General features: G+C 39.8%; 2 protein-coding genes across 3 annotated transcripts; both read right to left on the bottom strand.

Moving 5' to 3' along the window:
- Positions 1-3,193: 3,193 nt before the first annotated feature.
- LOC140062672 (uncharacterized) lies at positions 3,194-10,218 on the bottom strand. Of its 2 annotated transcripts, none has more exons than XR_011847513.1 (2): positions 3,890-10,218; positions 3,194-3,396 (listed from the first exon to the last, which is right to left on the bottom strand). XR_011847513.1 is itself a non-coding variant. In XM_072108979.1 (2 exons), exon 2 carries the CDS (start codon positions 8,720-8,722, stop codon positions 4,271-4,273), a length of 4,452 nt encoding a protein of 1,483 aa, XP_071965080.1. In that variant the 5' UTR covers positions 8,723-9,278; positions 9,772-10,218; the 3' UTR covers positions 3,196-4,270. The 2 variants fall into 2 exon arrangements, 1 of the variants encoding a protein (XP_071965080.1); XM_072108979.1 differs by having other exon boundaries at positions 3,196-9,278; positions 9,772-10,218.
- Positions 10,219-10,625: 407 nt separating this feature from the next.
- LOC140062000 (uncharacterized) lies at positions 10,626-13,898 on the bottom strand. The gene has a single exon (XM_072108040.1). It carries the CDS (start codon positions 13,896-13,898, stop codon positions 10,626-10,628), a length of 3,273 nt encoding a protein of 1,090 aa, XP_071964141.1.
- Between the last annotated feature and the right edge of the window lie 2,079 nt (positions 13,899-15,977).

Raw genomic sequence — 15,977 nt, 5'->3', positions numbered from 1 at the left:
GCGACCACTGTGTTTGGGGTTCATAGAAATGTACGTCCCCCTTTCCACCACAAATCTTGAGAAGGCACTAGCAATGCATCTGGTAATGATGTTGAGGAAACGAACCCAAGGCTGCTGCAGGGCCTTAGTGCTGAGGCAAGGAGAGCACAATTTTTACTCTCTTTTTTTGGCTTTCGGTACATGTATTTGATCTCGTAAATTTTATGTTTAGCGGCCTCAATTTTAATGTAAAAAAGGAATTAATTATCTTCGTTACGCGTTACGTGTTGAGAAGAGAATGTATCTCTCATCATAGTTTGGTATGCCGTTCGTTTTTATACAAAGGAGTTTGTGCAGGTGTAGTGGGAAAGATGGTATTGTTAGTCATTCGCGGTCAACGCGCCCCACTGTTAAATTTTGATTTTGTTATTCAATGTTGCAACATTGGTAGCAATGTCCGATTCTTCATAGTAGTTGGTGTGTATGGCCGCACCGTCCCAGAATAAACATGTTTTAAACAGATAGTCTCCGATGGTTTTTGTATGAGGTTTATGGAGGGTGAAATAAGATCAAATATAGAACATTTGCAAAGATGGCGATTTCCAGACCAATTTCGAAGCTTAGACTAATTCCGCCGCCGGGCTAGGCCATAGGCATATACGAAGTCGAGTTTTTAAAGTAGAAAACCCCACCTAAAATGTTGAAGTCGCATCAGGATAGTTGAAATTTTAACATTATCATAATTATCATAGGTGACTATGTATAGTAATAAGTATAAGTAAGTGCATTTCTGGGCTCTATTTTCATTGCTCTGCCTCAACCATGGATGGGCTAGTACTGGAGACTTAATATTTAATTTTATATTTCAATGAATAGAGGTGCACATTCCGGGGACAAGCTCATATTTTGTGCAGGTGAGTCTTATATAGTTTGATTCATTCAAATCATGTAACGCCATTTTTTCGGGCGGGAACCTACTGTATACAGCTCTTTTTTCAAAATTGTCTTTGCTCAGCCCTAAGCATGTTGGCTCACTGAAGATTCTTATGCATGTTGTTTGAAAACATAATAGATGTCATTTTCGGGTACCTTGTAGCTCTATTTTAAACAGTTTGGTATGTACGTGCGTTGTTATGCAAATGAGTCTGTACAGGTGTATTATGGTAAAGATGGTATGTTAGTCATTCGCGCTCAACACGCCACACTGTTAAATTTTGATGCTGTTAATTATTTACATTAGAAGATTTTTCAAATCATGTCAATAAAATATTTTCCGGGCGGGAAGCTAGCAGTTCCCTTCGTTTAGTTTGCAAAAGTAATCTCGAAAAGAACTCCATGTGGGAAAAGAAGCCCACCCAAGAGTACTAAAAATGAAGGAGCACATGGGCTTCTTTTCGAGGTTTTATGGCAGTCTATTTAATGGAAAATAATGCTATGCAACTTTGTTTCTGATTTAAAAAAAGTTTCACTTGACATTTACAATCCTCAAAATATCTCTCTTTCAAAATAAAAGAAAAACAATATTCCATTTAAAAAAAAAATCCACTAGCGCCAAATTGGGTCCACTTGAGCACAGTGTATTAACATACGAAAAGATTGAAACTTGAGTGACTTTATTTCTATTTTATATCACTGCTCCCCTGGTACCAAATTGTGTCCACTTGAGCACATTGTATTAACATACGAAAAGATATTACAATGTAGTACTTTATTTCTATTTTATTTTTTATTAAACCTTATTTTGTGAGGGTGACCCTAAACAGCATATGCAGACAGTCAAAAAAAAAATATATATATGAAAAAACGGATGAACTATGTTCAAAAAATATAAAAATATATAATATATATGTACTTAAATAAAAAAATATAGCCTACAATATACTATACAAAACGTTGAGTTTTTTCTTTTGGGATTAAATATTTTTTTAGAGCAGACTTAAAATTATTTATTGTTACCGCATTTCTTAGTTTGGTGGGTAGCAAATTCAGGTATGTTTGGTGCTCTATAGATGAAGCTGTTCTTAAAAGTTTTAGTTTTAGGGAAAGGGACGACAAATTTCCTCTCACTGACACTTCGGGTACATCGATGATTTGGAATTCTGGCAAGACGCAGCGCAAGGTATTCCGGAGCAAGACCATTTGCAGACCTGTAGCTAGGCAAGGCAGCCCTGTTGTAGATGCATGCGATCTGGGACTGTATGAAGATTTAAGGTGTTGTAAATGTTAGTTCGTGGTGTGAGAGGATGAGCTTTAAGGATAATGCGAAGTGCTCTATTTTGAATGGTCTGTATTCGGTAAATATTCGATCTGATTCCCTAAACATTACATCAATAGTCTATGTGTGGGAGGATTATAGTGTTATAGAGGAGTATGGATGTGTGAAATGACCGAGCACGCGATAAGATGGAGATGGACAAGCCCATTTGGAACGGAGTTTATTTACATGAAAAGAAAAAGATAAATTTGAATCAATGGGAATGCCAAGATGTTTCTGTTTGTCAGTTTGTGATATGGGTATATACGAAATGATATTAAAAGAAGTGAGTTTTATTTCTATTTTATATCACTGTACTACCCTGGTGCTAAATTGAGTCCTCTTGAGCAGTTACCGTAGTACTATTTCTATTATTGAAGTTAATAAAGGCATAAATGGCGCTCCGTAGAGAAGTAGAGAATGCTCCAGTCGTCAGAATGACGCTCTGAATGTACCTCAATAGGAAGTGTAACATCTTCCTACTACACTATCTTTCCAAAGAACTTAAAACACAAGAATCTCCTGTTCGTCCGAAGCGCGTAACAATTTCGAAAGGCATTGTGGGATAGAATAGAGCTAATGGGTGGCGCCATTGTGAGCCATGGAGTAGGGCGCCCGCTTCAAATTAGAAAGTCAAAAATCATAGAGGGGATCTGCTAATACTCTAGGGGGGGTTAGAGTAATTGACTTCCTAGTTTGGAGGGGGCGCTGCTCCATGCTGCTGTGAAATGGCGTCGCCCAGTTTGACCTTTTAACCCTGTTGTCACGGAACTAATAAATAAACATTTATCACACCGATCAGTATAACCAAGTCTTTATTCGTTTGAGTTTGTGTGTGTGTGTGTGTGTGTGTGTGGTAAAAAAGGGTGTGAATCGACACCTCTTTCAATATCTTGCATAAAACATCGTTTTGAGATGAAAACAATATATGTGACTGCCGAGCCGCCATTAACACTTATCGAACAGTGGAGACAAACTATAGAGGGCGGTACGCATAACAAATTATCAATCGCGAACAGCACACTCCCCCTGTAACGACCTCTGGTCGCGGAGTTAGATTCAGGTAGACAACAACAAGACTACACACAATATACTGCTTATTCCTTATTTTTATTTCCTCCTTTAAGCTGTCAAACCTGTGATGCATGTAGCTTGTGGCGTTTCTAGTAAGAAACAGACAAATATAAATGCCTATGTTAACATACAGCAGTACCATGTTATAACGAATCATGCAAATAACAACAATTTAAAGACGATCCCTGTCGTCTTAGTAACGTCAAAACTCTCAATGTACAGCCCTCTATCGGCTTACACAGAACAACGTATATGTGTAATAAATCACAATACTGTATATATAAACACTTAAATAATTCTCTGTAAATTACACTTGAGATGCTGATTACATAATATAAATGCCTTCCTTACTATACAGGACAGATATGGCCTACAATTGTTATATCAACATTAACACATTGAAATTAATGAACGTCTTGACCAGCCTCGTGGCAACAATGATGTAGGCTATCTGGCCTAACCTAGCCGTTCATATCATCATAGGCAACGAGTAGGAGAAGGCTTAGGGCCTTTCCAACTACTATAAATCAAACAATAACTCAATAATATCAATCTAAAGTTAATAATAAACCGGATGCTCACCAAAACCTATGGTCTTTCTCCGCGTAACAATTTTATAATAGGATATTATCAGACGCCTATGACAGATGGTCTCATCCTTGCGACCATTTTATGTCTCCTCCTACAATAACCTTAGGCGCGCACATGTCTTATTCCCAAAAACAGGGATCATCTAAAAAACTTGCACATGAACGAAAAACAATGTTGAAATGAAATGCGCCCTCTATATAAATATACATATAGGACCTTACACCGGCCCTCCTAATGCAAACTCAAAGTGAGCATTAGCAAACACCTTAAACATTAAACAAACATACAATTTTCGATCTTGATCAATTATAAATTCTATAATAACCTGATAAAGTTTAGTAACATACAATCAATATCTTAAACAAACAATAATTAAAGCAATATAATTGGATTATCTTCTAAGCAATTGATACATCTTGTAACACATGCTTTCGCAACCGATGGAAGCGTGACAATCCAAAATTTCTTTCGCACCTCGTCGATTAACTGATTCCTGCCACAATGACCTGTGCGCTTGTGAACCTCATTAATTATCACCTCTGAAAGACGATGCTTCGGCAATACAATTGGATGCTTGGCATTTTCATCCAACTCCGAATTCTTCAATCTCCCTCCAACCTTCAGCACACATTTATCCAAGGTCGGGTTTAATTTTGCAAGGCAACTAGTTTTCTTCACATCCTTTTGGCCCTTCAACGCATCAATCTCTTCGTTGAAAAACTCTTCCTGTACATATCTGATCAAGTCTATCTCGGCCTGTTCCATTTCAGTTGCTGTTATCATTGGTGTTACGGATTTGTGGGACAAGTAACCTATAAATTTAGTCCACCATACGACTGCCTTCTTTAGTTTGTGATAGGAAGAGTACCGCTTAATCAGATCATTCATCCAACGGTTTTGTTCTACTACTGTAAAGACTTCCTTTACGTCAGGATCATCAATTTTCAATTGACTACCTTGAAATAGCTGTGGCCATTCCGACGAATCTCTTGTGAGGAACGCCGGCCCTCGTAGCCACATAGCAACCTCATCCTCATTTTTTAGATTTATTCCTCGAGATGCAAGGTCAGCTGGATTGGTTTTACTCCTAACATGACGCCATTGATTAAGTTCCGAGCCCTCGTGAATCACGCGTAGCCTGTTGGCCACGAACACACTGAATCTCGTATTTCTATTATGAATGTAATTCAAAACTATCATACTGTCTGTCCAGAAAAAGACCTTGTCAAATTCGACGTCCATTTCTTGTCTTATAATTGCTGCACTTTTTACACCAACTGTCGCAGCGGTCAATTCTAACCTCGGAATAGTTTGTTTTTTCTTCGGCGAAACTCTGGATCGACTGTATAGCAAAGTACATCTATTAGATCCGTCATCCAATCTTACGTAAAGTACCACACCATATCCCTTACTGGATGCGTCAGCAAATACGTGTAGTTGACATTTGCAATGTGCATATGTTCCTAACCATCTAGGAATCACAACCTCCTTGAGAAGTTGTAGCTCACTCCACCACTTTGTGCACTCCTCTTGTAATTCCTTGGAGAATGGGTCATCCCAACCGCTGTCCTTCAAACTAAGTGATCGCTGAAAAATGTCCTTTGCTGGCAGTACCACTGGTGACATCAACCCCATCGGGTCAAATACTGAACTCATTACTGACAATAAGTGTCTTCTAGTCCATATGTTTTGTTGCCTTGTCACACTGGGTGTACTCAGTTGAAACACGTCCTTCTCCAAGTCACAATTTATACCTAGCGTTCGCTCAGTAGGTATCAGTTCCTGGTTCAAATTAAGTCCCTTTAATTCTGTTGAACGTTGATCCTCAGGCACAGATTGTATAACGCCTTTGTTGCTACTTGACCACTTTGTCAGATTGAACCCACCTCGTCGACAAAGTCTTCTCAAATGTTCAACCATCTCAATAGCCATCTCTGGATTGTCGAGGCTCTTAAGGAGATCATCCACATAAAAATTATTTTTTACAGTTTCAATTACGTCCTCAGGGAAATCGTCCTTGTTATCATCAGCAGTTTTCTTTAACGCAAAGTTGGCACAAGATGGGCTACATGTTGCACCAAAGGTGTGTACCTTCATTCTATAGACTTCTGGAGTACTATCCGGATGCCAAATATATCTTAAGAAATCCCTATCCTTCACCGGAACTATCACTTGCGAGAACATGGCCTCAATATCAGCTACGAGCGCTATTTTACCTTGCCGAAATCGCAACAGCACTCCTAGCAAACTGCTAGTAAGATTTGGTCCAGGGAGAAGACAGTCGTTCAACGACACACCTTCTGCTTTGGCCGCACAGTCGAAAACTACTCGCAGTTTTTGCTTCTGAGGGTGATAAACACCATGATGCGGCACGTACCAACACTGTCTATTCTTTGTCACTTCATCTACTGGCACCTTCTCAGCAAATCCTTTCTCAACCAAACCTTCCATGTATGAGCAATATTCTTGCTTGTATTTGTCATCGTTCGTTAGTCGTTTCTGCAAAGATTTCAACCTTTTCTCTGCCAAATACCAGTTGTTTGGTAGTTTTACTTGACCTTCCTTAAACGGCAAGGCGACACAATAATGACCATCAACCATAGTGCTGCCTTTCTCAACTTTAGATATAAATTCCTTATCTTCAATGGAAAGTTGCTGTTCCTGATTAAGTCCCTTTTCTGGAAAGTCCATTTCTAAGGATCCTTGATATAGCTTCTCTAATCTTGTTTCCTCATGTGTAGAGTTATTATAGGCCACAAGTTGAGTTCTGTAAGAAGCATGTTGACTGGCTCTCTTTCCCTTTATCAATCCCCACACAATCCACCCAAGCTTGGTTCTTGTTGCATGAGGTGCGTCTTCAGGACCAGTCTTGATCTCGAGGGGTGTGTAAGCTCCTGGAACCTTCATACTAATCAGCAGCCCAACGTCGGCCTCAATATAGTTGATTTTCACTCCACTCAGATGGGGCCACTTATCTATTTCTTCTTGCGTGGGTATTAAATTCCGCTCAATAGGTAAGTTTTCTTTCGAGAAGGCCAAGGGAATCGTCACATCATTTTCTTTCCCAGTCAAAGCCTGTATTCTTATATTCTTCACTAACTTCGCGGGGGCCGTATGTGGCACGCCCATCGTTTTGAATGAAATTGAACCTTTGGTTCCGCCTACTCCTAATTGTTGCATTAACTTATCTGAAATAAAAGAGATGTTACTGCCTGGGTCTAAAAATGCATAAGTTATTACTTGGCGCCCGTTAAGCTTTACCAAAACTGGTACGACGGCCAGTGCACAATCTGCATCGTCATCAACACAAGCTGATGCTAGGTCGCTACTAGCTGGTACAAATTCTTTCGACGTAGCAGCGAGCTGATTTGCTGACTGCACAGTATTACCATTACTTGTCTGTGTAGCGTTAAGCTGACCTGCTGGAGCACCACTAATTTGTTCCTTGGGCGGTGTATCATCTCTGTGAAGAATGGTGGGATGTTTCTGGTTGCATTTTTTACATGTACTTCGTCTACTGCACTTCTTGGATACATGTCCCTTTCCTAAGCAACCATAACATCTCCTTTCCTTTGCTAAGAAGTTGAGTTTATCTTCTCTGTTTAGTTTTGCAAACGGTGAACATTTTCCTAACCAACACCCTGACAGTTTGCAATACGGGCATACATTCTTTATGGGAGAGTCCTTGTAAGATGTTTCTTCTACGCTTGCGAATGCACCGCTCATAGTATCCTTCTTCGTATATTTTGATGGGGTCTTTCCCATTACCTTATCATCCTTTATCCTACCAAATGTTGGGTTGTCCAGTATCCTTGCCTGTGTAGACACAAATTCCACTAAATCTCGAAATACAACTCGACGGTTCTGCTGGATAGCATCAGTTTTGGTGCGCCATTTTTCACGCATCTTGTATGGAAGCTTCTTGACAATTATTTGAAGGTTAGTGGTAGCATTAAGTTCATCCATATAGCCCAAATCTAACATTACGTTTTGACACTCTAAAAGAAGTAATGAAAACGTTGAGATTCTACCTCCGTCTTCTGCCTTTATCTCTGGGAAACCGTTAACTCTTTGAAGATACGATTCCGCCAATTTAAACTTATTACCGTATCTTTTCACGATGGCTTGTTTAGCTTCCTTATAGCCTTTTTCTGGTTCCATATGCATAAAACTCTTAACAAGCTGGTTCACCTCTCCTGCAGTAAACTGCTCCAGGTAGTAAAGTCTGTCTTGATTATCAGGCACCTTTTTCTCCACTTCATGCTCGAATGCTCGAATAAACCTATTATAATCTGTTGGCTGCCCACTAAATGGAGTCAACTCCCTCTTTGGTAAACTGGTGGTTTTTATAAACTGCATGAATGCATCATGAATCGGATCCTTTAAATTAATAGCCGCCTTTGTCTTGGGTTGCACAGTTGCACCACGCTGACTAGGTAGCTGTTCTTTCCTTACAGCATAATCTTCTTCATTGTCATCTTGTAATGGTGGCATAGAACTATGAGTGATGCTAGATTGAATATAATCTGCTACTCTTTCTTGACTATTTCCTTCAGGAAAATCCAAGTCTCTCGATTGCCTATAATTCTCCTCTTCCTCCTCCATTTTCTTTATTTCCTGTTCATAAACCTGTAATTTTACCTCGTTCATAGTTACTTCAGATTCAAGTTCTAATCTTTGAATATCTGCAGCCAATTCTTGTTTCTTTAATTCAACATCCCTTTTTGCCTTAGCTACTGCCAGGTCAGCTCGTGTTTGTGCGGCTGACAACCTAATGGATGCAGCAGAGCTAGAGCATACAGAAGAACCTTTGGAGAGAGGCATTGTTACGAACAAATACAATATCAATTAAATGAGTAGCACAACAGTAATTGAAATATTTAGATGTGTACAATATTAACACTAAATTCCTAAATGCAATAAAATCCTTGTGGAAAGTAATTAAATTACAATGCATATATATAATCAATGATAAAGTCCTTGATAACAATATTTAGGTACGGTTTTTTCCTTGATATCTTGGTTCCCTTGATGGTACAGTATCTTCACAGCAAAGTATGCAAATTCCTCTTGGTTCCTCCAAAGCGAGCCTATTCACGCATCAAGAACCTCCATTAATTGCACAAATCTTACTTGATCTTTGGATATCCAACGTACGTAAGCCTCCTGTTGCACAACAATACACCTCCGATTTGTTTGTCTAGATTGACTCGTAGACACAGGTTTTAAAATGCCAAGGTTTTGAAATGTAACGACCTCTGGTCGCGGAGTTAGATTCAGGTAGACAACAACAAGACTACACACAATATACTGCTTATTCCTTATTTTTATTTCCTCCTTTAAGCTGTCAAACCTGTGATGCATGTAGCTTGTGGCGTTTCTAGTAAGAAACAGACAAATATAAATGCCTATGTTAACATACAGCAGTACCATGTTATAACGAATCATGCAAATAACAACAATTTAAAGACGATCCCTGTCGTCTTAGTAACGTCAAAACTCTCAATGTACAGCCCTCTATCGGCTTACACAGAACAACGTATATGTGTAATAAATCACAATACTGTATATATAAACACTTAAATAATTCTCTGTAAATTACACTTGAGATGCTGATTACATAATATAAATGCCTTCCTTACTATACAGGACAGATATGGCCTACAATTGTTATATCAACATTAACACATTGAAATTAATGAACGTCTTGACCAGCCTCGTGGCAACAATGATGTAGGCTATCTGGCCTAACCTAGCCGTTCATATCATCATAGGCAACGAGTAGGAGAAGGCTTAGGGCCTTTCCAACTACTATAAATCAAACAATAACTCAATAATATCAATCTAAAGTTAATAATAAACCGGATGCTCACCAAAACCTATGGTCTTTCTCCGCGTAACAATTTTATAATAGGATATTATCAGACGCCTATGACAGATGGTCTCATCCTTGCGACCATTTTATGTCTCCTCCTACAATAACCTTAGGCGCGCACATGTCTTATTCCCAAAAACAGGGATCATCTAAAAAACTTGCACATGAACGAAAAACAATGTTGAAATGAAATGCGCCCTCTATATAAATATACATATAGGACCTTACACCCCCTGTGATGTAACACATCACAATAACTACATACTAAATAACATAACTATAAAGCATTTAAATAACAATACAAACTTTCTAAAACAAGAAGTAAGCAATCGAATCTAGAGTTATTTACTGTCCGATTCCACAAGTAGCACTAATTCATGCACAGGTCTGTTAAAACTCTTTCCGCTTGGCAAGCGTACACTGACTTTACGAACGCAACCATCATCTCCTGGGAAAACATTGTTCACAATGCCCATTGGCCACCGAATTCGTTTGGCACTGTTGTCTTTCAACAACACCACATCTCCAATTTTCATATTGCTTGCCTTGTCTTTCCATTTACGTCGTGGTTGCCGTCTTTTCCAGAACTGATCAGCCATAATCTGAACCAGTCTCCATTGGGCCTTGTACATGTTTTGCACGGTCCTTTCAATTATCACTTCTTCTATTCCTGGGTGCTTTTGAGTTAACAACATAGACGGTGTGAAGTATACAAAATCAGCTGCATGGTTGCTTAATGGAACAAGAGGTCTTGAATTAATAATAGCAACAACCTCTGACATAATCGTTGTTAGGACTTCGTGACTCATATTTTTATTTTGGTGGTCAACCAGCATTCCATCCAGCACTCTTCTAGTAATCCCGATCATTCTCTCCCACGCACCTCCCATGGGATGCGTGGGGCGGGTTCATTTTCCATTCTATTTGATTCTTCACAAGATGGGTATGCAAATCATCATCGTTGCTTGCACCTATAAAGTTAGTGCCTTGATCTGATCGAAGGGTTTTGATTTTGCCTCTGACAGACACAAACCTCCTAAGTGCATTGATGAAAGATGACGTTGACATTTCTTCAATTACTTCAATATGAATTGCTCTCGTGGATAAGCATGAGAACATAACGGCCCATCTTTTGTTTTTCGCTATACCGCCTCTTGTACGTCTGGCCACTATGTCCCAAGGTCCAAAACAATCAACGCCTACATGTGTGAAAGCTGGATCGCAAGACATTCGGTCTTCTGGCATGTCTCCCATCCTTTGAACAGCTAAAGTTCTTCTAAGTTTCCGGCACAGTACACAACGGTAAATCACTGAGGACACTAATTTTTTACAACTTGTGATCCAATAACCTGCTTGTCTGATCATCCCTTCAGTTAAGTGTCTGCCTTGGTGATGTATTTTCGTGTGGTAATGATGAACAAGTAGCTTCGCCACATGGCTATTTCCTGGAATTAGTGTAGGGTGTTTTTCGATGAAGGGAAGTTTAGACTTGTGTAATCTACCACCAACGCTTAACAAACCTTCAGCATTTAACATTGGTGATAGGGCTATCACGGAGCTATTTCTGTGAACAGGCTTTCCTGCTCTCAGGCAGTTTATCTCACTGTCGTAGAACTGTCTTTGCAAATCTTTGATGATAACGATTTCAGCTTGTCTGTATTCGTCTATGGATCTATGCTGCGTGCATATATGCCACCCAGAACATTGTGATGTCTTCTCACCTGCTCTGAATGAAGATGCTTGATGTTTCAAGTAAGTAATTGCTCTTGTCAAGCCTGTCCATGTAGAAAAGCGTTTTATTCTCTCTTCACTGAGCATCTGGGGTTTGATTACCACTGTTTTAAAGGTGGTAACTTCTTCTTTTCTAATTTCCTTGTCGTTTTCAGGGTCAACAAGAGGAAATGATGATTCTTCTTCTTTATGCAAATGTTGAGGGCCAGTGAGCCAAGCACATGACTGCAATTTTGATGGGTCAACATATCTAGTTCCATGATCTGCTGGATTTTGATCAGTTGGCACATAATTCCATTGATGTGGTTCACATACTAACAGCACCTTTTCGACTCTGTTGGCAACATAAGTATGAAATCGTCTTGTAGTGTTGTTCAAGTACCCTAAGCATACCCTGCTGTCTGAATGGTATATGATGTCACTTGGAGGAAAGTGTAGTTCTGTGATGATGATTTTAGCTAGTTCTGTAGCAACCACAGTAGAACAGAGTTCAAGACGAGGAATAGTATGTCCTTGTTTAGGAGATATACGTGATTTTCCAATGAGGAATCCAACCTCGGTTCCGTGGATAGTGGTTGTTCTTAAGAATGCTACAGCTGCAACCGCTTGTTCTGAAGCATCACAGTACACATGCACCTTTGTATTTATCACATCCTTTCTTAGACTTTTGTGGTAAGTTCTTTGGATTTTTAGTGATGCCAGCTTCTTCAGGCTTTCTTTCCATGCGTCCCACTTATGTTTCATCCCTTCTGGCAATGGGTCATCCCAGTCTAGTTTAAGATGCATGATCGTTCGGAATAGAACTCGTCCACAAACCAGCACAGGGGAAATGAAGCCCAATGGGTCGTATATACTATTAATGGTAGCTAGAACGCCACGTTTCGTGAATGGCTTTTTTTCGGGGTTAATGTGGAATGTAAATACATCTTCAAATAGTCTCCATTGTAAGCCTAGACTTCTTTGAATAGGAGCGCCTCCTTCTTCCACATTAAAATCTCTGATTTCTTTGGCAATGTCTTCTCGTTCAAAAGCATTCAACACCTCTTGGCTATTTGACGAAATCTTATGTAGGCGTACACCACCACTGGTCATCAATGCCTGTTGTGTTCGCTTCATTAAGGAGATTGCTGTAGCGTTGTCTTCACAAGATGTTAAGCCGTCGTCTACGTAAAAATTGTTATTCACAAAATCTACAACATCAGGGTCGGCTTCCTTGACAATTTCACGTAACCCATAGTTGGCAACTGCTGGTGAGGGCTTGTTCCCAAAGACATGCTTACACATCCTGTACTCTATCAGTGGTTTGCTTAGGTCATTTTCTTCATACCAGAAAAACCTCAAAAAGTTCCTATGCTTTTCGACTACTCCAAAGCAATAGAACATGCTTTCTATATCACCACACACTGCTACGCCTTCTCTTCGGAAACGCATCAACACACCAACTAGTCCGTTCGTTAAGTCCGGCCCTTTGAATAGAACTTGGTTCAGCGATACTCCCTGAAAGACGGCGGAAGAGTCAAACACACCTCTTATTTTCTCCAATTTCTTAGGGTGGTAAACACCAAATAGAGGTAAGTACCAGCGTTCTTCGTGTGCTTTAAGTGGTGGTGCCTTTTCTGCATGTCCATTATCTAATACTCCTTTCATGAAGGCGATGAAGTGTTGTCTTTTGATACTATCCTTTTCAAGAGATTTGTGAAGTATCAGTGCTCTCTTCAATGCCTGTTCTCGGTTGTTAGGAAGTCTAGGTCTTGGTGTCCGAAAAGGTAATGGAGCAGTCCACTGTTTATCAGGATTTAACTTTCCTTCAGTCTCCATAATCTTTAAAAACTGCTTCTCTTCTCTTGAAAAACTTATTGTGTCTTCACCGCTGTCGAAAAGTTCATCCACTTTCACTTTGTTAGGACATGGGTCTAGTGTGGAAGGTTTTCCATTACTTTGGATTTTAACACTTGTTCTGCATGCTGATATAGAAGTGTTAGGTACATGCACCTCTCCAAGGCAGGTCTCACCTATGACGACCCAACCCAAATCAAGTCTTTGTCCCCAAGGTGCGTTGTCCGGACCATTTATCACTTCTCGCACCTTATGTACTTGGGGGGCATCACGGCCTAGAAGTATCAGCACCTCAGCAGACTGGTCGATAGATGGAATTTTTGCCGCGATGGATTCAAGATGTGGGAAAGCCATTGCAACTTCCGGTGTAGGGATTTCTGACTTATTTCCAGGAATTTCTTCACATTCAAGTAGGTTAGGTAGAATTATTTGAACCTCTCTGTTGATTGCTTCAACAACCACGGATTGCAGTTTTCTACCAGTAGTTTTCTTTTCTCCATTACAAGTTTTTATTCTATAGTTGATTAGTTCACCAGATATTTCGAGCAGGTCAAACATCTTGCTAGCCACCAATGATTTGTTGCTTTGTTCGTCGATAAGTACATATGTTTTTACTACCTTGTCAGGATTCTCTTTCAGTTACACATTAGCTAGACATATCTTCGAGCACGATCTACTTACTCCTTCTCTGCCACAGATGTCCAGACAGCTAGGAGATACATATTCAAGTTCGTTTGTGGCAGATGCATTCTTGCCAACCTGTTTAGGTGGTGTTGAGGTATTCTTTTCAACATTTTTAACTTGTTTTGGTTGTGCTGAGTCGTTCTTTTCAATATTTTTAACCTCTTGTGGAGGTGTTGAGGTGTCCTTTTGAGTATTCTTAGCCTGTTTAGGTGTTGTAGAGGTATATGTTTGATTGTGTAAAACATCTAAATGTCCTTCACTTTTACATATTTCACACTTCACTCTAGCTTTACATTCCTTTGCAAAATGAGACCTCCCAAGAGGCATCGGAAGCATAATTTGTAGTCCTTAATAAGTTTCTTCTTTTCCAAGTATGATTTCGCTATGAACACCCTGCATTTCACCAATGGATGTTTTCCTTCATGCAGTGGGCACATGCCATCATTAACATCTTTATTTGTAATATTTGTATTCTTTACATTCACCAATGTTCGTTGAGCCTTTGAGACACCTTCACCACTGTTCTTGTGATTAGCTGGCCTGCAGAAGCTAGGATCATTCCATATCTTAGAATATTTTTGAACAAACTTGACATATACATTGAATGGTGGAAATAGAACTTTATGGTCCAACTTGTACTGTGAGCCTGTCATACACCATTTTTCTTGAAGGTTGTTAGGAAGCTTTTCGACAAGTGGGTGCAAACCCCTTGCAGAGTCCAAGGCAGCTAGGCCTGGATATATACCTTCGTCTTTCATATACTGAATTTCATTCATCAGCTGGCTGAATAGCATTATTTTCTCAGCCTCCCATGTATTTATTTTAGGAAAAGTCTCTATTCTAGTCTGAATATCCTTCTCTAATGCTTCGGCTGAACCATACTTGTTGTCAAGAATCTCCCAAATCCGTTCTAATCCTAATTCTGGTCTGGAAATGTGTGAATTGTAAATTGAAATAGATAATTTGTGAGACTCGCTACCCAGCCATTTCATTAAAAGTTCCAACTTTTGTGACGGTGTCAAGTTTAATTCCATTGTGGTATTGTGGAAGGCTGCCTTCCATGCCCGGTAATGTGCTGCTTTGTCAGTAAACTTTCTTAGGCTGTTGTTTACCAACTCCTTCTTTAGGAGAGCATTACCTATCTGCGAAGCCGCCTCTATAACTGTCGTAGGTCTGCTAGATTTATCAGGTATCGAACCTTCTGGTGTAAGATTTAACGCTGGATTGGGATGAGGATTTTTCATAGCAAAGGCATCTGTAGCGCTAGGAGATGGCCAGGGCCCATCTATATCAGTATGATTGCCTGCTGAAGGCAAATTGTTGCTCTGCTTTGGAAGTTGCAGCATTAGGCGAGAGGCTATAAGTAACTACATCTTCATTTTGCTCGTTCTTCGAGCATATGGAATCGTTATCAGTGAGATATTGCATTACCCTTTCTTTCGGGTCATCTGTAGGAAGGTTAATTTCACTACCTGCCTTAGAATTTGCAGCTTCTTCTAGTGTAGCTGCTTCAGCTTCTGCTGCTGCTGCGTCCTTTTCAGCTTCCAACAACTGTATTTGGGCACTTTGCCGTTTCATTTCTGCCTCTTGAAATGCCATCCTTGGTCTAATCTGTGTTTGTTGGCGTGTGAAATCCAATTTCACTTTACTCGCTTCCGCCTTGGCACGAGCTTTCGATGCCACAGAACTGCGGGATGAACATGAGCTGGAACTGGTGCTTCGTTTTGAACTCATCTTGTTTGGGGCGTCTTGCCCTTGTCCACTTTTTTCTTCACTATGTGTCACACCATAGCCTTCGTTGTATGGTTGACCTGACCGTGTTGTCATGATTAGTGATTAACGTCTGCCTGCAAGGTTTGGTGTAGATGTAATCGATCACCCTTTTTTACTGTCACGGAACTAATAAATAAACATTTATCACACCGATCAGTATAACCAAGTCTTTATTCGTTT

Source organism: Antedon mediterranea, chromosome 11, assembly GCF_964355755.1.
Source record: "Antedon mediterranea chromosome 11, ecAntMedi1.1, whole genome shotgun sequence".
In the NCBI taxonomy this organism is placed as follows: domain Eukaryota; kingdom Metazoa; phylum Echinodermata; class Crinoidea; order Comatulida; family Antedonidae; genus Antedon; species Antedon mediterranea.
This window is presented reverse-complemented; position numbering and strand designations above follow the sequence as displayed.

What these genes read in the sequence shown, in the direction of transcription:
- LOC140062672 (XM_072108979.1), bottom strand. Translation starts at nt 8,722, where the DNA reads ATGCCTCTCTCCAAAGGTTCTTCTGTATGCTCTAGCTCTGCTGCATCC.
- LOC140062000 (XM_072108040.1), bottom strand. Translation starts at nt 13,898, where the DNA reads ATGTTTGACCTGCTCGAAATATCTGGTGAACTAATCAACTATAGAATA.